The sequence below is a fragment of the Panulirus ornatus genome, chromosome 68 (genome assembly GCF_036320965.1).
Source record: "Panulirus ornatus isolate Po-2019 chromosome 68, ASM3632096v1, whole genome shotgun sequence".
Taxonomy (NCBI): domain Eukaryota; kingdom Metazoa; phylum Arthropoda; class Malacostraca; order Decapoda; family Palinuridae; genus Panulirus; species Panulirus ornatus.
In genome coordinates, this window is record NC_092291.1 from 9480283 (window position 1) to 9502352 (window position 22070).

Consider the following 22070-nt stretch of genomic DNA (forward strand, 5'->3'; position numbering starts at 1 on the left):
GGATTAACAGGGTACAGCAGTTAGCGTTACTGACCACGATGAGCACGGGCCCGCACGGGGCCGGGTACACATAGAGTCGAATCTTGGGCGCGGCAGTCGGCCCACACAGCCAATCCCAGCTGTTCATCTTTCCCTAGGGATTGGTCGATAAATGGGTGCCTGGTTAAGCCTAGTAATTGTGTAAATATAAAGGTGTTAAATACCTGGTACACAGGTGTAAGGCGCCCCCTGTATCACACAAATAGTAAATCTGTTTTAGAATCGACACAGGACGTTATGATGAACGCTCATGATTAGGCTCTCACTATTTTGCTCCATTCAATACCATGATTTCCCTTGATTCATTCATCAAACTCGATATTGGAGGGAAAACTATTATAATATCCCGATATGGAATTTTTTGATAATTATTGATATCAATTTGAGTTTCCCGGGGAGCGGCGGTCCACCTCTCACCAGCTGATGCATCACGTCATTTCCGTGGAAGGTAAAAATGGCTGCTACCATCCGAGCCTTCGCGCGTCTCACCGGTTAGTGATTAATTTCATCAACTGATACCCTTAGATTTATCATATATCAAGTCATAAAGTACTAAAAAACTTAGGGTCAGAAGGAAAATCATGAGTGTGATGTTGAAATTTGCCTTAGTGTCACATTTGTGCCCAATGTTTTCATCCTGATCAGCTGATGATATTCACCTTATTTCTGGTGTCACCAGCTAACACTGAGATCCTCAAGTAACCAGTGGTTATGACTGATATAATCAGAATATTATATATTTATGAGTATTTAACGTGTGTAGGTAACCAAACGGGCCAGTGTAAGCTGAAATATCATTGTGTGGCTGCTAACCTCTGATCAAATTAAGTTGGATTGTATTTCTTTAGTGTACAACAGATGAAACTTTATGGTTGGATGAGAACATTTTCTGATATCTCACGAATTAAATAGATATGGATGTCATGTTGTAAGGATAAGGTTGATCATCCATATAAATGGATGTATGTATAATGTAGGCTTTATATGTATTGGAATGGAAAGTGGTACTCTAAGAGAACGAGTACTTGAAATACAGGATTGCAGTATGGCTGGTGGAATACATACGGGGGTGCTGTAGAAGACCCAGTTGATGAATTAGTTTTGTTGATTATTAATAGTTTTTAGTTATTTCAAGTTGTATACTGGGAGTCGTGGTGTCGCATCATCAGGATGGAAATGCTCAAGCAAAGTCGTAAAGATACTAAAAGTAATAAATTGTAAATAAATAAATTATAAGTAAATAAATTATTGAATGATATATTTTATTGGTTGTTGTCACTTCCTTTAGTATTACAGGTGTATTACACTTATCATAATGCAATTATATTAGATTCCATATTTCAGGGAGGCCCCTGCTAGGTAAGTTGTTACTTAGGGTTTGCACACGTGAATTGTGTTGATTACACCATTTTACTATACCCTCCTGCCTCAGGAGGGTAATCAATGTGGGGAGAGAGGCCAGTGCTCAAGAGTCCCAATTCAAACTTTCTTTATACCTATAATTTTCACAAGGCAAGACCAGTGTGTAGTGCTCTAGTGCTCACCGCACTTTATTTCATGTGTGGCGAGGTGGCGATGGGAATGAATAAAGGCAGACAGTATGAATTATGTACATGTGTATATATGTATATGTCTGTGTGTGTATATATATGTATACATTAAGATGTATAGGTATGTATATTTGCATGTGTGGACGTATATATATATATATATATATATATATATATATACATGTGTATGTGGGTGGGTTGGGCCATTCTTTCGTCTGTTTCCTTGCGCTACCTCGCTAACGCAGGAGACAGCGACAAAGCAAAATAATAATAATTAAAAAAGAAACTATGTGTATGTATATATATATATATAATTTTTTTTTTTTTTTTTTTTTTTCATACTATTCGCCATTTCCCGCATTAGCGAGGTAGCGCTAAGAACAGAGGACTGGGCCTTTGAGGGAATATCCTCACCTGGCCCCCTTCTCTGTTCCTTCTTTTGGAAAAAAAAAAAAGAAAAAAAAAAAAAAACGAGAGGGGAGGATTTCCAGCCCCCCGCTCCCTTCCCTTTTAGTCGCCTTCTACGACACGCAGGGAATACGTGGGAAGTATTCTTTCTCCCCTATCCCCAGGGATAATATATATATATATATATATATATATATATATATATATATATATATATATATATATATATATTTTTTTTTTTCATACAATTCGCCATTTCCCGCGTTTGCGAGGTTGCGTTAAGAACAGAGGACTGGGCCTTAGAGGGAAAATCCTCACCTGGCCCCCTTCTCTGTTCCTTCTTTTGGAAAATAAAAAAAAAAAAAAAAAAAAAAAAAACCAAGAGGGGAGGATTTCCAGCCACCCGCTCCCTCCCCTTTTATATATATATATATATATATATATATATATATATATATATATATATCACTTGATGGACAGAAAGGAATACAGTTTTGTTAAAGGACTTCCCACTACTGATTGTAGTGCTTCCTTGAAGCTGTATGAGCCCAGTAAAAAGGGTCTTCAAGATTACTCAATATATGATTGATTAAAGTTCATTCCTTTGACTTTCCAGTCAGCACCAATAATTATTTTTTCATTTACCTAGGCGTGGCCCCAATTGCAACACGGTCGTGCTACACAGCCACACGACCAAATCTAGCGATAAATGAGCATACAAAAGTGATTTGCCAAGGTTTCACGGGCAAACAGGGCACCTTTCACTCCCGTCAAGCTATTGAATATGGAACCCTCATGGTGGGAGGTGTGTCGCCAGGCAAGGGAGGCAAAAAACACCTCAATATGCCGGTATTCAATTCTGTTGCTGAAGCTAAAGCTGCTACTGGTGAGTTTTTTGCTGAACATAAAGCATTGATTTATGTTTGTAGATGTTGATTATAGTTTATGTAATTCTTACAAAAAATTCAATTTATTTTTGCATTAGATTTCAGACTGTTTCAGGTACCCTGTTTATCTGTACTATAATTCTTCACTTTGTCTTTCATCATCCTTTCAGAGGTGCTTGTAGAATCTCTTCCTTGCTCTTTAGTCTCTACATGGTTTTAAGAAGTACTGTTTTATGCTTTACATTCCTTTCTGTTACATGATCCTTAGCTGTTTTCTCCCATCTCTAATCTTCCCCTCATTTCCCAATACTTATAGACCATGTAGTCACCCTTCCTGCTTTTTTTTTCCATTTATCCATACCACCTAAGGACTCTGTTTTTAACTATCACATCCACTCTTTTTTATATTTCATATCCCATGCTCTTCAAGCTCAGTAGATATCTTGCTCCATATCCCAGTCTTAGGAAATCAGTTTCTATCGTATGAACTACCTCCATTGTTTGCTGATACAACTTATTGGGTTATTTTGCAGATTATTTGGCATGGATAGGTCAAAATTTATTTTTCAAACTAGTTTCTTTTTTACATTGTTTATTTACCCTTATGTCACCTTTAGGATATAATTGAGGTTGGGTAGGGTTGAGGGAGTTGGGGGCGGAGTCCTCTTGTTAGGGGCTATTTGAGGTTGATTGATTTGACTTTTAATTGAACACTTTGCTTAGACTCCAAGGTGGCTCCAGATATAAGCTCTTTCATGACCTGTTGGACTTATGTAATAAGAATTGATTGTGTTTGCTCACTGAAATTGATATTTTCTTGCATCAGAAATGCTGGTGAATACAATATTTAAATGAAAATAAAGGAAAGTAACTAGTTGGGATGGTACTGTTTGTTTTAGCAAAACGTGTTTTATTAACTAGTATAAAGGTAAGCTGAATTTTATCATATCGAACAAGCTCCTCATTTCAGATTTGCATGATGTCCACTCATAGTCTTAGGCTACCAGCTGTTAGCTTGGTTTTCATCACCTCATTTTCTATTCAGTCATTTGTAATTAGAACTCTCCTTTAGTTCTTGAAATTCAGAATGCTTTCCAACTTCTTACTGTCTATTTAGATCTCTCATGCAAATCTCCCTGAAATACTACCTCCTTAGTTTTCTTAGTAGCTACTTTTAATTTTCATTCTGTAATGTTCTCATCCAGGTTTATTTTGTATTATTTAAATGCACCTTCACTGTGTACTCCCATACCTCTGACCCAACTTTGCTGCTTGCATTGATAACATATATATTGAGGGAATGGAAAATATAACTTCTGATTGCATGTGTTTAAAGTTGATATCATCAAGACTAATGCTTAACTGAATAATTAATGCTTCATTGGAAAATAATTTGACCTATGTGCGAAGATGGTTGAAATTTTGGATGCTTTATATTCCTTTAAGTAGTCATGAATATTTAAGACAGATTAAGATGGGAGCCACAAAGGAAAAATGGTTGCATATCTGGAAATTCAAAAAGTGTTAATCATATTTAAATGCATATATTTAAAGAGGGTATTAGGAAAGTTATTGACAGTGAATATTAATTATCAAGGGAACAAATATAGAATTGTTTAAGCATAGTAAGTACCATGTCTTGACATATTTTATGGCGATTATGTTAGGGTGAGTAAGGTTGACATATTGAAGTTGAGTATGTATAGTGTATGGACAGGGAACAAAATTAAGAGATTTCAAAGGAAAATGGTTGAGAAAGTAAGTGATTTCTTGTATGGACATTAGTCAACAATATGAATGGTGTATGTGTATGTGCTGAATGATTCTTCTCATGTAGAGGAAGACTGAAGAAGAAATATATCAAAGTTGTTTATTTGTGTGAAAATATTGTGTACTACCTATTATCCATAAGTAATGAATGTAGTTTCTTTGTTAATCTTGCTTTTGTATGTAACTCTTGTTTGCTGAATATGACTTTGTGCACAGAGTAATTTAACTTAAATGGTTTAGCTATACTGAAGAAAAGATAGACATTTTTGCAAGGTTATACTTAATTGAGTTCATGTTACCAGACAAAACACAACCCTGTTTTTATCCTGTCTTTTGTTTTCCACTGATTTTGCAAAGCTAGAACTGACAGCATTGTTTATGGACAGATGCTGATGCTTCGGTGATCTACGTCCCCCCTCCTTTTGCTGCTAAAGCAATTTTAGAAGCTGTAGAAGCAGAAATAGGACTAATTGTATGCATCACAGAAGGCATCCCTCAGCAGGACATGGTCAGAGTAAAGCATGCTCTTTTGCGGCAAGATAAAAGTCGTCTTATTGGTCCCAACTGCCCAGGTATCATTGCTCCAGACAAGGTAGGTTACTCTTAAGCTATTGAAATTTATTTTTAATCTACCATAACCTGATAGTGATTGGCATTGGCAATTGTTACTGCATGCAGTGTAAGGTTTAAATGCATGTTATTGGCAGTAATAGTTTTTCTCTTAAAATTATTTTAATAGTTCATTGATTTCTTTTTGTCTCTTAGTTTATTTTTTCATAGTTTTGTGTAGCAAGGTAACACCAGGAACAGATGAACAGCATCATATGTTCCCATCCATTCTTTTACTGTCATGTATAAACAATGAAGCCAGGGTCCCATCTACAGCAAAACTCACACACTTTCTGTTTTTCCATGAAAAATTCACATGCTATAGTTCTGCCCATTGACAGCACTTTACTTCACGTATACCACTTAACCTTATCCCAGCATGCCTTTCACTCTCTTCCCTTCCCCTGTGCTCCCTCCACTTCTGACATGTATATCCTCTTAGTCTCTCATCACTTCACTTCTTCATATGTTCACACCATTTCAGCACACCTGGTGCAGTTCTTTCAGTCATACTCTACTAACTCTGACACCTCTCACTTATGCAGTCACTCCTTACATGATCAACCCTTTTCAACCTATACATTGCCCTCAGACATTTTATTTTTAACACATCCACCCTCTAATTCTTTTTTTCTATTTAGCGCTATCATATAGTACCCATACGGCACTGTTTGAACTACTGTACCATTGAAGATACCCATGTTTGCCCACACAGATAGTGTCTTTTTCTTCTACGTGCACCTCAGTACACTCAGGATCTTTATCCCCCAAACCACCTGCCTACTTCATCCCCTATTGTTCCATCAGCTGCCATGTCCTCTTACACTTATCTAAAACACTAATTCCTCAAGGTCCTGTTCATTTAGATTCACACTCAAACCAACTTGCCTCTCCCCTCCTTTGCTGAACCTCATAGCCATACTTTTATTCACATTAACTGCAACTTCTTCCTTTTACACAGACTCTAAACTCAGACACCAGCTTCTGCAATTTCGCCTTCAAGGCTGCCACAGAACTGTGTCATCCATAAACAGCAACTGACTCCTCTCCCTGGCTACCTCCAGCATACTATAGACCCACCTCCTCCTCTCCAAGGCCCCTCACATTTACATCCCTTCTCATCCATTCTATGAACAGGTTGAATGGCCATGCTGACATCACACACCCTCAATGCAGACCCATCCATACCTGGAACCACACACCCTTATTCCTGCTTACTCACTTAATGTGTCTTTATCATTTGATAGAAACTCATCATTACATCTAGTATCTTTCCTCCTATGCCATGCTCTTAGCACATTTTACAAGGCATCTCTGTTATCCCTGTCATACGATTTCTCCAGATTTATAAATGCCATGTACAGATCCCTTTTATTCTCGTATTATTCCTCGCACAACTCTTCAAAGCAAATCTGTAATTCACATACCCTCTGTCACTCTTAAAGCCATAGCACTTCTTTGCATACCAAAACCCTTCCTGTCACCACTTTCTGATACAACTTAATAGGTATACTCATCAGACTAATACTTATGTAATATGAGCATTTTACTTTTGTACCCCTTACTGTTATACAATGGCACCATATTGGCATTCCACCAGTCATTAGACACCTCACTGTGAGCCATACGTACATTGAAAATCCTCACTAAACAATCAACAGCATTTTTATCCCATCCACTGTAGTTATCTTCTTTTTTTACACTTCTTACACAAGGCATTAACCATCACTTCTCTTTTCACCATACTATTTGATGTGATTCTCATGCTCTTCGTACATCACACATCTGCCACTTTAATGTCAACACATTCAATAGTCCATCAAATTGAATGAATATACAAATAAGTAGGAATCATTGGGAAAAGTAAGATAATTTTGGAAGTGTTTTAGATATCTGGGAGCAGACTTTACAGCGAATGGAACCATGGGTGGAGGAGTGGGCTAAGGTTCTGGGAGCGATGAAGAATTTGTGGAAAGAGAGAACATTATCTCATAGAGCAAAAATGTATATGTTTAAAGGAATATTAGTTCCAACAATTTTATATGGTTTGAGGCATGGGTTGTATGGAGGAGGGTGGATGTGTTGGAAATGAAATGTTTGAGGACAATATGTGATGTGAGGTTGTTTAATTGAGTAAGTAATGAAGGGGTAAGAGAGATGTGTGGTTGAGAGAGCATAAGAGGGTGTGTTGAAATGATTTGGAAATATGGAAAGATGTGTGAGGAAAGGTTGACAAAGAGGATACATGTGTTAGAGGTGGAGGGAACAAGGAGAAGCGGGAGACATTGGAGGTGGAAGGATGGAGTGAAAAAGATTTTGAAAGACGAGGGCCTGAACATGGAGGATGATGAGAGGTATGCAGGGAATAGAGTGAATTGGAATGATGTGTAATACCAGAGTCGATATGCTGTCAGTGGAGTGAATCAGAGCATGTGAAATGTCTGTGGTAAACCAAGGAAATATCTGTGGTGCCTGGATGTGGATAGGGAGCTGTGGTTTTGGTGCATTACACATGACAGCTAGAGTCTGAATGTGAACTAATGTGGCCTTTTTTGCCAGTTATCCTGGTGCTACCTCGCTGACACAGGGGTGGTGGTGCTGTTTCTTGTGGGGCAGGGTGGTGCCAGGAATGGATGAAGGCAAGCAAGAATGAATATGTACATGTGTATATATGTATGTTTCTGTTCATATGTTGATATGTATATGTATGTATATGTACATGTATGTGTGTGTATGTATGTATGTGGGTATATGAGTGGGTGGGTCTTTCTTTGTCTGTTTCCTGGTGCTACTTATCTGACACTGAAATGGCAACCAAGTATAATAATATTAATAATGATTTTTTTTTTTTTTTTTTTTTTTTATACTTTGTCGCTGTCTCCCGCGTTTGCGAGGTAGCGCAAGGAAGCAGACGAAAGAAATGGCCCAACCCCCCCCCCCCCCCCCCCATACACATGTACATACACACGTCCACACACGCAAATATACATACCTACACAGCTTTCCATGGTTTACCCCAGACGCTTCACATGCCTTGCTTCAATCCACTGACAGCACGTCAACCCCTGTATACCACATGACTCCAATTCACTCTATTTCTTGCCCTCCTTTCACCCTCCTGCATGTTCAGGCCCCGATCACACAAAATCTTTTTCACTCCATCTTTCCACCTCCAATTTGGTCTCCCTCTTCTCCTCGTTCCCTCCACCTCCGACACATATATCCTCTTGGTCAATCTCTCCTCACTCATTCTCTCCATGTGCCCAAACCATTTCAAAACACCCTCTTCTGCTCTCTCAACCACGCTCTTTTTATTTCCACACATCTCTCTTACCCTTACGTTACTTACTCGATCAAACCACCTCACACCACACATTGTCCTCAAACATCTCATTTCCAGCACATCCATCCTCCTGCGCACATCTCTATCCATAGCCCACGCCTCGCAACCATACAACATTGTTGGAACCACTATTCCCTCAAACATACCCATTTTTGCTTTCCGAGATAATGTTCTCGACTTCCACACATTTTTCAAGGCTCCCAAAATTTTCGCCCCCTCCCCCACCCTATGATCCACTTCCGCTTCCATGGTTCCATCCGCTGACAGATCCACTCCCAGATATCTAAAACACTTCACTTCCTCCAGTTTTTCTCCATTCAAACTCACCTCCCAATTGACTTGACCCTCACCCCTACTGTACCTAATAACCTTGCTCTTATTCACATTTACTCTCAACTTTCTTCTTCCACACACTTTACCAAACTCAGTCACCAGCTTCTGCAGTTTCTCACATGAATCAGCCACCAGCGCTGTATCATCAGCGAACAACAACTGACTCACTTCCCAAGCTCTCTCATCCCCAACAGACTTCATACTTGCCCCTCTTTCCAGGACTCTTGCATTTACCTCCCTTACAACCCCATCCATAAACAAATTAAACAACCATGGAGACATCACACACCCCTGCCGCAAACCTACATTCACTGAGAACCAATCACTTTCCTCTCTTCCTACACGTACACATGCCTTACATCCTCGATAAAAACTTTTCACTGCTTCTAACAACTTGCCTCCCACACCATATATTCTTAATACCTTCCACAGAGCATCTCTATCAACTCTATCATATGCCTTCTCCAGATCCATAAATGCTACATACAAATCCACTTGCTTTTCTAAGTATTTCTCACATACATTCTTCAAAGCAAACACCTGATCCACACATCCTCTACCACTTCTGAAACCGCACTGCTCTTCCCCAATCTGATGCTCTGTACATGCCTTCACCCTCTCAATCAATACCCTCCCATATAATTTACCAGGAATACTCAACAAACTTATACCTCTGTAATTTGAGCACTCACTCTTATCCCCTTTGCCTTTGTACAATGGCACTATGCACGCATTCCGCCAATCCTCAGGCACCTCACCATGAGTCATACATACATTAAATAACCTTACCAACCAGTCAACAATACAGTCACCCCCTTTCTTAATAAATTCCACTGCAATACCATCCAAACCTGCTGCCTTGCCGGCTTTCATCTTCCGCAAAGCTTTTACTACCTCTTCTCTGTTTACCAAATCATTTTCCCTAACCCTCTCACTTTGCACACCACCTCGACCAAAACACCCTATATCTGCCACTCTGTCATCAGACACATTCAACAAACCTTCAAAATACTCATTCCATCTCCTTCTCACATCACCGCTACTTGTTATCACCTCCCCATTTACGCCCTTCACTGAAGTTCCCATTTGCTCCCTTGTCTTACGCACCCTATTTACCTCCTTCCAGAACATCTTTTTATTCTCCCTAAAATTTACTGATAGTCTCTCACCCCAACTCTCATTTGCCCTTTTTTTCACCTCTTGCACCTTTCTCTTGACCTCCTGTCTCTTTCTTTTATACTTCTCCCACTCAATTGCATTTTTTCCCTGCAAAAATCGTCCAAATGCCTCTCTCTTCTCTTTCACTAATACTCTTACTTCTTCATCCCACCACTCACTACCCTTTCTAAACAGCCCACCTCCCACTCTTCTCATGCCACAAGCATCTTTTGCGCAATCCATCACTGATTCCCTAAATACATCCCATTCCTCCCCCACTCCCCTTACTTCCATTGTTCTCACCTTTTTCCATTCTGTACACAGTCTCTCCTGGTACTTCCCCACACAGGTCTCCTTCCCAAGCTCACTTACTCTCACCACCTTCTTCACCCCAACATTCACTCCTCTTTTCTGAAAACCCATACTAATCTTCACCTTAGCCTCCACAAGATAATGATCAGACATCCCTCCAGTTGCACCTCTCAGCACATTAACATCCAAAAGTCTCTCTTTCGCACGCCTGTCAATTAACACGTAATCCAATAACGCTCTCTGGCCATCTCTCCTACTTACATAAGTATACTTATGTATATCTCGCTTTTTAAACCAGGTATTCCCAATCATCAGTCCTTTTTCAGCACATAAATCTACAAGCTCTTCACCATTTCCATTTACAACACTGAACACCCCATGCATACCAATTATTCCCTCAACTGCCACATTACTCTAATAATAGAAAATTCTACTGGGACCAAGAAGTATCAGTTATCACCACTTAGTATCTAGTTGGAGACAACTTCGCTGTCACTTAATTGTGTGAACATTAATCTGTTGTGTCATTATGGGTACTTAAAATAATATACAGCTCTGTAAAAGAAATAGCCAGTTCAATTAGGTCTGAGATTATGAATTTTGTTGTTATAGGTAGTCGACTGGTTGTCTTTGGTCACCACTGGAAAGTACAATGGGAGAAGATAAGTGGCATAATGGGAGAAGTTACGGGCTTGGACTTCTCTGTTTGTTTTTCATGATGAAATTTGCACTACAGCACCACCCCAAATGGTTTGCTGCTTATTTGTGAATTCCAATTGATTTTTCAGTTTCAGTTTTCACTTCATGGGAGAAGTTATTCTTGATGAAATTCACACCAGTGTCACTCCTAATGGTTTGCTGCTTATGCTTAAATTGCAATTGATCTTTGAGTATGGCTGTTCCTGTTTTCTATTTGTTTTGATTATTCCCTCTTCTGTCTGTCTCTTAAATTTTTATGCATCATTACCTCAACTTATTCTTGTGTATACATACTCAGTTAACCCTAATTCTGTTTTTTTTCTATTTCCTTAGAACAAGGAAAAAGCACCTTCATTCATTTAATGGTTTAAACGACATTAAGAATTTTTCTGCAAATGTTTTGAGTGTTGCTGTTTGTTTACTGTATTTGATTGGATGAAAATGGTCACCAAATGGAATGGTTTGGCAGGATGATTGTGTTGAAATGCTCAGCAAATGAAATGGTTAAGCTACATGTGTACAATACTCTGCTGTGACATCAGGAAAGCACACAAGATATAGAGCAACCAGTTACTGTATATGATTACTTTCTAATTTTAAAGGGGTGTTTATGATAAATGAAAAGTTTTTGCAATATGATGTAAAGAGTTTTTAATGGAAAGAACATATAACATGATACAACTGTTGTATACTTTTATTGCAAGAATTTCGATAAATATACTTGGCATTAGTTTAGAAGAGTAAACAAGAATATGATATGTAGTTTGCATGACATCAGGTATGTGAGTAAATGAAAAGGCAGGAAGTAAATGAAATACTCAGAAATATTGATGAGACTGTACAAAGTTAGGGGACTTGGAGAGTACCTTGGTAGAGGCTGCAACAAAATTGGCATTGTTAGAATGGGTCATGAAAAGAGAGGAACAGTGGGATGGGCTGAACATATGACTCAACGCTGCTATCACTTGACCTTTGTGACACGTTTATAATATCTTGATTTTTTAAACTGCATGTGCTTCTGTTAGTATAACAAATAGGAAATTTAGATTCTCTTGATGAATCACCTCAGTGTGGAAAGTGAAGATTAAGAAGCCCTCATTTCTTTGTGGGAGCTTTTTAGCACTTTGGGCATAAGTTTCTGAATATTTATGATTGAGCTAAGTGGTCATAAGCCCAGGGATATAGAGTTAGTAGTTAAGATAGTTTTTATCTTGATAATTGCTGTGTTTATGTTTAACTTGATGTAGTATGTTGGGGATGAGAGGGCCTAGGAAGTGAGTCAGTTGTTGTTTTCTGATTATACAGCACTGAAGGCTGATTTGAGTGAGAAACTGCAGAAGTTGGTTACTGAGTTTGGAAAAGTTTGTGAAAGGAGAAAGTTGAGAGAAAGTGTGAATAAGAGCAAGATTATTAGGTTCAGCAGGGTTGAGGGACAAGGTAATTGGGATGTAAGTTTGAATGGAGAAAAATTGGAGGAAGTGAAGTGTTTTAGATATCTGGGAGTCGATGTGCTATGAATGGAACCATGGAAGCGGAAGTGAGTCACAGGGTGGGGGAAGGGGTGAAGGTTCTGGGAGTGATGAGGAATGTGTGGAAAGAGAGAATATTATCTTGGAGAGCAAAAATGGGTATGTTTGAAGGAATAGTAGTTCCAACAGTAGTATATGGTTGCGAGGCATGGGCTGTAGGTAGGGTTGTACAGAGGAAGGTGGATGTGTTGGAAATGAAATGTTTCAGGACAATATGTGGTGTGGGGTGGTTTGATCGAGTAAGTAATGAAAGGGTGAGAGAGATGTGTGGTAATGAAAAGAGTGTAGCTGAGAGAGCAAAAGAGGGTGTGTTGAAATGGTTTGGGCATGGTGAGAGCAAGTGAGGAAAGATTGACAAAGAGGATATATGTGTCAGAGGTGGAGGGAACAAGAAGTGGGAGACCAAATTGGAGGTGGAAGGATGGAGTGAAAAAGATTTTGAGCAATTTAGGCCTGAACATACAGGGTGGTGAGAGGTATGCCAGGAATAGAGTGAATTGGAATGATGTGGTATACAGGGGTCGAGATGCTGTCAATGGATTGAACCAGGGCATTTGAAACATCTGGAGTAAACTGTGGAAAGACTGTGGGGCTTGGATGTGGATAGGGGGCTGTGGTTTCAATGCATTACTCATGACATATGAGACTGAATGTGAATGAATGTGGCCTTTTTTTTTGGTCTGTTTCCTGGCGTTACCTCGCTGAAGCAGGGGGTAGCGATGCTGTTTCTTGTGGGGCAGGGTGGTGCCAGGAATGGATGAGGGCAAATAAGTATGAATATGTACAAGTGTATATGTGTGTATGTCTGTGTATATGTTTGTATATGTGTATATGTTTACATGTATATATTATTATATTATTATTTGTTTGTATATGTGTATATGTTTACATGTATATATATATGCGTATATATACATGTATGTGTGTATATGTGTATGTGAGTGGATCGTCAGTTCTTTCTCTGTTTCCTGGCACTACCTTGCTGATGCAGGAAACAGTGATCAAGTATCATAAATAGATAAAAAATAGGGTCATTCATCTGATAATATATGATATTCAGGTTTGTAAATTTACTGACTTGAATACACTGGTAAAAGACTACATGTACAGGATTTTTCTGAGACCCTTTCATGATTTTTAAATAACTTTTACAGTGCAAGATTGGTATCATGCCTGGACATATCCACAAAAGTGGCTCTGTTGGCATTGTTTCCCGGTCTGGAACACTAACATATGAAGCAGTCCATCAGACCACCTTAGTTGGCCTTGGTCAGACTCTCTGTGTGGGTATTGGTGGTGATCCTTTCAATGGTACAAACTTTATCGACTGTCTGGAAACTTTCCTTAGGGTAGGTACATATGTAAATGTAAGTAATTTTGATCTTTATGCTTACTGTTTTAGCTCAGAATAGATTCAGAGATTTTTTTTGTCATAACCCAAACAATTTTTAATAAATATGTTTTTGATGCATAAGAAAGCATTGATGCTTCTGAATAGCTATTGATGATATGTAATGAAGTCAAGCATTGATTTTATTATGATTTGAATTTTCTGAAGTTGACCCATCATGAATTGAGGATAACTTGCAGATTACTGGAAAAAGGAAATTTATATAATTTGACTTAAAGGCTTGCAAATTTCTAGAGAAAGTAAGTGTATTTAATTTGATTTATAAATATTCCAAGACCAGTTTATATGAAAACACTGGTTTTACCCAGGATCTTACTTAAGGCTCCTGCAGTCAAGGGTTGCACAACTTCCGTTTGCAGAGAAATGTAGACTCGTTTGGAGTGAGAAGTTCTTTGATGAGACTGTACTCCCAGTATAACAGCCTCACAAAAGATGACTTTTGCTTGTGGTGTACCTTCAAGTTGATATAATCCAGTAACACCAGGAAAAGGAAATAGATAGAGGAATTATCTGAAATTACTGAAAAGAGGACATTCGGTCAGAAAGTGATCATACCCAGTGAACTGTAGATTTCTGTGAGAATAAGCAACATCTTGGAGTATGATAAAACAGGTTTCTTAGCTGGGATCAGAGGAGAGCTACATAAATGGATTTGTTGCGGTGTAACTGGGATAGAGCAGAGCATACAACAGAAAGTCTCATCATACTGGAAAGGGTGACAAGTAGAGTACCTTAGTGTTTAATGCCGGGACCATTCTATTTCTGATCAAGGTAAATAACTTGCTTCATGAGATTGAGTGATAACTGAATATTGATTAGATGGCTGTGCTCATATTACAGAGGTGCAAAGTAATGGGAAGAGTGAAATATTACAAAGGGACGAGACAAAACGCAGCATTTGTCTGAGGGAAATGTTTGAGAATAGATGTGCCCATATTTAAGTCGATTTGAAAATTTTCTCAAACTGAAGATGAACACCACTAACAAATGTAGTCCATTGTTCACTTTAATATCATATCAAGGAACTAATTAATGATATCTTGGAAGTGAAAATTACTTGAATGTGAGAGCATGGTTTCAAAGTGAAAATTTCATGCATTATGGATATTGTGATTTAATATAAGAATATGCATCAGTTAGTAACTTTTCAGGCCAAATGAGTCCACATATGCCTGCTCTTGATTGAAACACAGAATTGAAGCTGCAGGGGTCTTGGAGCTTTATGATGATTAATCAGCAACATTCTTAACCACTTTTTTTAGAAATTTAACTACAGTTGTATCCACTCCTGCTGCTTAACAGTACTTCATATTGTGCAGGACTTTCCCTTCTCTTTCTTCACAAAATCATTTACAAGGATTGTATATTAATGCCACATAATCCCAGACACACCAAATCTACCATCGTTTAAATGAATGGGAAGATTAAATATTCAAACTATGGTCATAATTTTGTTATGTATTTTGTAATTTTTTAAAGTTATAAAGCTTTTTTTCTGTATTTTCTAGTGCCCCAATACCAGGGGAATCATCCTTATCGGTGAGATTGGTGGAGGTGCAGAGGAAGCCGCTGCAGAATACTTAAAGGAACACAATTCTGTAAGTTTTGTGTTGTTCATAATTGAATTTTTTTTTTTTTTCAAGCCTTACATTTAATCGAGGACTTTAGCACATAGCCCCTTTCAGGTTTCTGTCTGTTATATCCTTTCTAATGTAATATGTGCCTATAATTGAGCTTCTTTTTAGTCAATAGAGTTTAACTAATTTATGAATATCTACTTAATCAATGGAGTTTAGTTATGAATTTTTACTTAGGAGAGATTAGTTATAGATTAGCAGAAACATTTCCTAGGTGCATATGATAAAGTCCAAGAGATGGGGCCCTAATGTAATATGTAATATGTGCTTTTAATTGAGCTTCTGTTTAGTCAATAGAGTTTAACTAATTTATGAATATCTACTTAATCAATGGAGTTTAGATATGAATTTTTACTTAGTAGAGTTTAGTTATGAATTAGCAGAAACATTTCCTAGGTGCATATGATAAAGTCCAAGAGACGGGGCCCTATGAGTGTAAAACTACCAACCTCTGCAGTACAAATAGGTAGGTAATTACATTAATGCAGTAAACATGGATAACTTAGGAAGTATGATTGGAAATGTAACAGGTAAAGTAAGAAATGATTATATGATGGGGTTATATGGTGTAAGGAAATGATAAGAAAGAATTATGGGTGAAAGTTGTTCAAATGGCAAGCATTCAGGAAACATGGTAGATGATAGGTTGGTGAAGAGGATATATGACAGTATGGCTGAAAAAGAAGTAGACTGAGAAAGAGACAGACAGATGTAGGAGATGGAATTTGACTACAGGTGTTTCAGATGAGGATAAAAGTGGAATTATTCCTTATCATATGAAGGGGATGCTTTTGTGTGTGAGTGGTTGGATGAATAGTTGAGTAATCATGAGATGAAATATATTTTTTCTTTTTTTTTTTTTTTGCTGCTGTCTCCTGCGTTTGCGAGGTAGCGCAAGGAAACAGACGAAAGAAATGGCCCAACCCACCCCCATACACATGTATATACATACGTCCACACACGCAAAATATACATACCTACACAGCTTTCCATGGTTTACCCCAGACGCTTCACATGCCCCGATTCAATCCACTGACATCACGTCAACCCCGGTATACCACATCGCTCCAGTTCACTCTATTCCTTGCCTCCTTTCACCCTCCTGCATGTTCAGGCCCCGATCACACAAAATCTTTTTCACTCCATCTTTCCACCTCCAATTTGGTCTCCCTCTTCTCCTCGTTCCCTCCACCTCCGACACATATATCCTCTTGGTCAATCTTTCCTCACTCATTCTCTCCATGTGCCCAAACCATTTCAAAACACCCTCTTCTGCTCTCTCAACCACACTCTTTTTATTTCCACACATCTCTCTTACCCTTACGTTACTTACTCGATCAAACCACCTCACACCACACATTGTCCTCAAACATCTCATTTCCAGCACATCCATCCTCCTGCGCACAACTCTATCCATAGCCCACGCCTCGCAACCATACAACATTGTTGGAACCACTATTCCTTCAAACATACCCATTTTTGCTTTCCGAGATAATGTTCTCGACTTCCACACATTCTTCAAGGCTCCCAGAATTTTCGCCCCCTCCCCCACCCTATGATCCACTTCCGCTTCCATGGTTCCATCCGCTGCCAGATCCACTCCCAGATATCTAAAACACTTCACTTCCTCCAGTTTTTCTCCATTCAAACTCACCTCCCAATTGACTTGACCCTCAACCCTACTGTACCTAATAACCTTGCTCTTATTCACATTTACTCTTAACTTTCTTCTTTCACACACTTTACCAAACTCAGTCACCAGTTTCTGCAGTTTCTCACATGAATCAGCCACCAGCGCTGTATCATCAGCGAACAACAACTGACTCACTTCCCAAGCTCTCTCATCCCCAACAGACTTCATACTTGCCCCTCTTTCCAAAACTCTTGCATTCACCTCCCTAACAACCCCATCCATAAACAAATTAAACAACCATGGAGACATCACACACCCCTGCCGCAAACCTACATTCACTGAGAACCAATCACTTTCCTCTCTTCCTACACGTTCACATGCCTTACATCCTCGATAAAAACTTTTCACCTGGAAGGAGGTAAATAAAGTGCGTAAGACAAGGGAGCAAATGGGAACTTCAGTGAAGGGCGCAAATGGGGAGGTGATAACAAGTAGTGGTGATGTGAGAAGGAGATGGAGTGAGTATTTTGAAGGTTTGTTGAATGTGTTTGATGATAGAGTGGCAGATATAGGGTGTTTTGGTCGAGGTGGTGTGCAAAGTGAGAGGGTTAGGGAAAATGATTTGGTAAACAGAGAAGAGGTAGTAAAAGCTTTGCGGAAGATGAAAGCCGGCAAGGCAGCAGGTTTGGATGGTATTGCAGTGGAATTTATTAAAAAAGGGGGTGACTGTATTGTTGACTGGTTGGTAAGGTTATTTAATGTATGATTGACTCACGGTGAGGTGCCCGAGGATTGGCGGAATGCGTGCATAGTGCCATTGTACAAAGGCAAAGGGGATAAGAGTGAGTGCTCAAATTACAGAGGTATAAGTTTGTTGAGTATTCCTGGTAAATTATATGGGAGGGTATTGATTAAGAGGGTGAAGGCATGTACAGAGCATCAGATTGGGGAAGAGCAGTGTGGTTTCAGAAGTGGTAGAGGATGTGTGGATCAGGTGTTTGCTTTGAAGAATGTATGTGAGAAATACTTAGAAAAGCAAATGGATTTGTATGTAGCATTTATGGATCTGGAGAAGGCATATGATAGAGTTGATAGAGATGCTCTGTGGAAGGTATTAAGAATATATGGTGTGGGAGGCAAGTTGTTAGAAGATGAAATATATATAAAGTGAAAACTGAAGATGTGGTTGTATTAGTGAGGTTTTATTCAATGTAGAACTCTGACATCAAGATGAGGGTGTGTTCATGAACTGGGAGGCTTTATACATTTACAAAAATTCATATCATGTTTCCAACAGTTGCATTTTCCCCCCATCCTTTATTTTTGTATTGGAATAACCATTTCTAGAATGTTTTTGTTGTAAAAGTGGATACAAATGTTTATTGCATGACTTTGCAACATTGGGAAAAGATTTTGTTTATTGTTTTATACAACTGTCTTGATGCATAAAGACATGTAATAACTGAAATTTGTTTTCCCTCTTTAAAGGAGGATTGATTATGCAGAAACACCTTCTAACACTTAAAGTTGTAATATTTTTTTAGTACCATTTACATACAGCGCTTCCTTACTCTTTTCCTCCCCCTTAATTCAGGTAAACCCTTGTGAACTTCATAGTAAGTGGTCTTATTATGTTTGTAAGTGCCTCCTAAGGTCATATTTTGTATTTACTACAATAAGTAAATAACTTTTTCAGGGTGTAGATGCCAAACCTGTAGTGTCATTTATTGCTGGCCTGACAGCACCTCCAGGTCGTCGTATGGGACATGCTGGTGCCATCATTTCTGGAGGCAAGGGTGGAGCTGTTGATAAGATTAAAGCACTTGAGTGTGTAAGTTAAAACCTGTAATTTTTATTAGTTGTCTACTTTAGCCATGTTCATCAGATGTTATGTACCTTTTGTACACCAGGGAGGTATATTACCATTACTACCCACCTGGGTATCAGAAGGGTTAGTGACAGCTGTGTAGTGAGCCAGCACTTTAGTGGTTGTTAACTTAACTTGCACTCCTCTGACTCAGGTAGCTGTCTTTTCTTTCTGCCTCATCCACACATGGACTACTGGCATTCTGTCCACAAACATACAATCTCTTTTTGTAATACATAACATTTGACAACACTTAAGTCGCATAGTTCATTCACCTTAACTCTAGATTTTCTTTTGGTGGGCACTGTGTGTTAGCCCTGCCTTTTGGTAAAATGTTAGGAGCAATAGATAGAAGCAGTGATTAGGAACATTTAGGGCTGGAGCCTTTGGTAGAAACATTAGATAGTAGTAGTAGGTAGGTAGGAGTAGTCAGCTAGAGCATTAGGTAGTAGCCTTTGCAAACTCTGCAGTAGAGTTGCCCTCTGCCAGTGGCCTGTTGAGGGTGAGGCACTAAAAGTTAAGAGGTGGCACTGGAGTTCACTAATTATGGAGAGACTGTTGTCCTGACCACCTCCATGAGGGAGTTCCAGGTGAGAACGCATCAGAGATACAGATAGATAGGTAGATAGTTTGCTTATCTCTCTGTCTGCCTATCTCTCATGCCCATTCCCTCCAGGAACACCCATCTTGGGGCTGGCCACAGCAAAAGAGTCTCCACTTATCCCTGTCCTTATATGCTTCCCTTACATACACTGTTCTATGCATCCTTCCACCATTTCTTTCCCTCCATTACATTCCCACTCTATTTCCCATATCACAAGTGGCCTTCCTCTCACACAAAACCCTTTAATCATATCCTCATGCACTCTCCATGTAAACTTGCTGTCTTACATTCTTTCCATATGCCCAAACCACCTCAAAGCATTAAAGTTTACTCACTCTGTCACTCCCCAACTGTCAGAGAAGACATGCCAGTTATGTTCATATTTTTAAGTAATTCCTGTGCATTACTTCTGATCCTAAAATGAGAGACTTAGGTGGCCATATGTAAGAAACAAGATATACAAATTTTACAATTTGATCAGTCTGTTATAATCCAGTAGTCATTTTTTTAAACAGTTTCAAACTTTTTGATTAAGTTGATCTTATTGAATTCTTTGTTTATGCCTTTATTGAAAGACAGTTATTCACACTATCCACAGCCTTCTTATTGCCACATGTTTTGCTGCCTATATTGTTTGAGGAATTTATGAGGTTTGTTTTCATATTTTTGAGCAGAGATTGGGAGACTTTCATTTCATGTTTGTGTTATTGTAATTTTTTGTGATTGATTACCCTCTTGGTACCTGAAAAACTGGCTGTGGTTTAGGTTGAATAGGTGACTTCTGCCATGTGTGTAGACTTTCAATGCTTCATTAAAGCTCTTGTATCGTGAAGCTCAGAATGTGGGTTTTAAGTTTCCTGAGTAACTCATTTCTAAGCCTTGACAGAATAAGTCAAAGGTCATTTGTCATTTTCTTGCCCTGACCTGTTAAACTTGGATGTAGAGGTTGTTGGCATCTGTTAGCAGGCTTATGGCTTTTGTATTTCATGTCTGTTGTTAAATATGTGTGCGCTTACTCCTGTGTGTGTGTATGGGTGTTTATATATATATATATATATATATATATATATATATATATATATATATATGTGTGTGTGTGTGTGTGTATATAAGTTGATGGGTCATTCTTCGTCTGTTTCCTGGTGCTACCTTGCTGACGCGGGAAACGGCGATTAAGTTTAATGATGATAATTACTCCTAAAAGATGTGCTTTTTATTGTAGTCGTGGTAGAGGCTGTGTCTTTTGTTTGGTCTGTTGTGATTCAGATACATATCCCGAGAGGCTTAAAACCCAGTTTTGCTAAATGTGGAGGTATTGATTGACATTACAAGATATGTCCGAGTACCACTCAGCTTCAGTTGTGGGCAGGGGGCTCTAGATGCATGTATTATAGATTGGAAAGAAATTTTATAGAATGCAGAAATACTTCTGCACTTTATTTATATTGAAAGTATGGTTGTTTCAGTATAAACACCACACATTCATGGGAATTGAGTTAGGATTTAAGGTTTTTTTTTTTTGTTCTCTTTGCAGGCTGGCGTTATTGTGTCAAGGAGTCCAGCACAGATGGGGAACATGTTATTAGAAGAGATGAAACGATTGGGATTAGTAACTAAATAAGAAGCATATGAAGACATGGGTTTATGAATAGCTGAATTGGGTTCAAGATATGGGCCTGACCTCATGAAATTAACATAGTTTGTTGCAGAGTTCCCAGTTTTTATAAGGCAAACCAAAAAGTACTTAGATAAAACATGTGCTTCACACATAAGTACTAAAGTTGCTAATCGTGCAGTTTCAGAATTTTGGTAATTAAAGGAACTAGGTTTGAATGGGTTGCTTTTTTGCCATTAAGATGATGTAACAAAAATCGTTAGGAACTTTCATTCTTTTGGGGATCACTCTCTACTTCCATGTCAAAAACTATCAGATTTTTTTTTTCACAAATTTGGCTGCTTCATTTGGATAATGATGTTTGATGAAATGTTGTGTTGCGAATATTTAAGATAATTTACTGCAGTACAATGCATTTAGGTTTATCTTGAATTTTTAGGTGTTGTGCAGTCATATGAATTATTTTTTAATATATTGGTATATGGATAACAACTTATTTTTCTCAATTTACCTTATTATCTGTACATTTGCTATGTCCGCGAAATCAATGGTATCCATATGCTGCTACCATTTATGGAAAATTTGTAAATATGTCAGATTTATTTTGGGAACTGTACTGTATTCTTTGTTATAAATAATCAAGAAGTAAAGTACATGTTCATGTGA

At 38.5% G+C, this 22070-nt stretch overlaps 1 protein-coding gene across 1 annotated transcript; it reads left to right on the top strand.

Annotated features, from left to right (window-relative positions):
• Positions 1-413: 413 nt before the first annotated feature.
• On the top strand, positions 414-22070 carry Scsalpha1 (Succinyl-coenzyme A synthetase alpha subunit 1). Its single transcript, XM_071659787.1, has 7 exons — positions 414-530; positions 2647-2883; positions 5041-5246; positions 13792-13986; positions 15557-15646; positions 19015-19149; positions 21324-22070. The coding sequence occupies exons 1-7, from the start codon at positions 494-496 to the stop codon at positions 21408-21410; spliced, it is 987 nt and encodes a 328-aa protein (XP_071515888.1). The 5' UTR covers positions 414-493; the 3' UTR covers positions 21411-22070.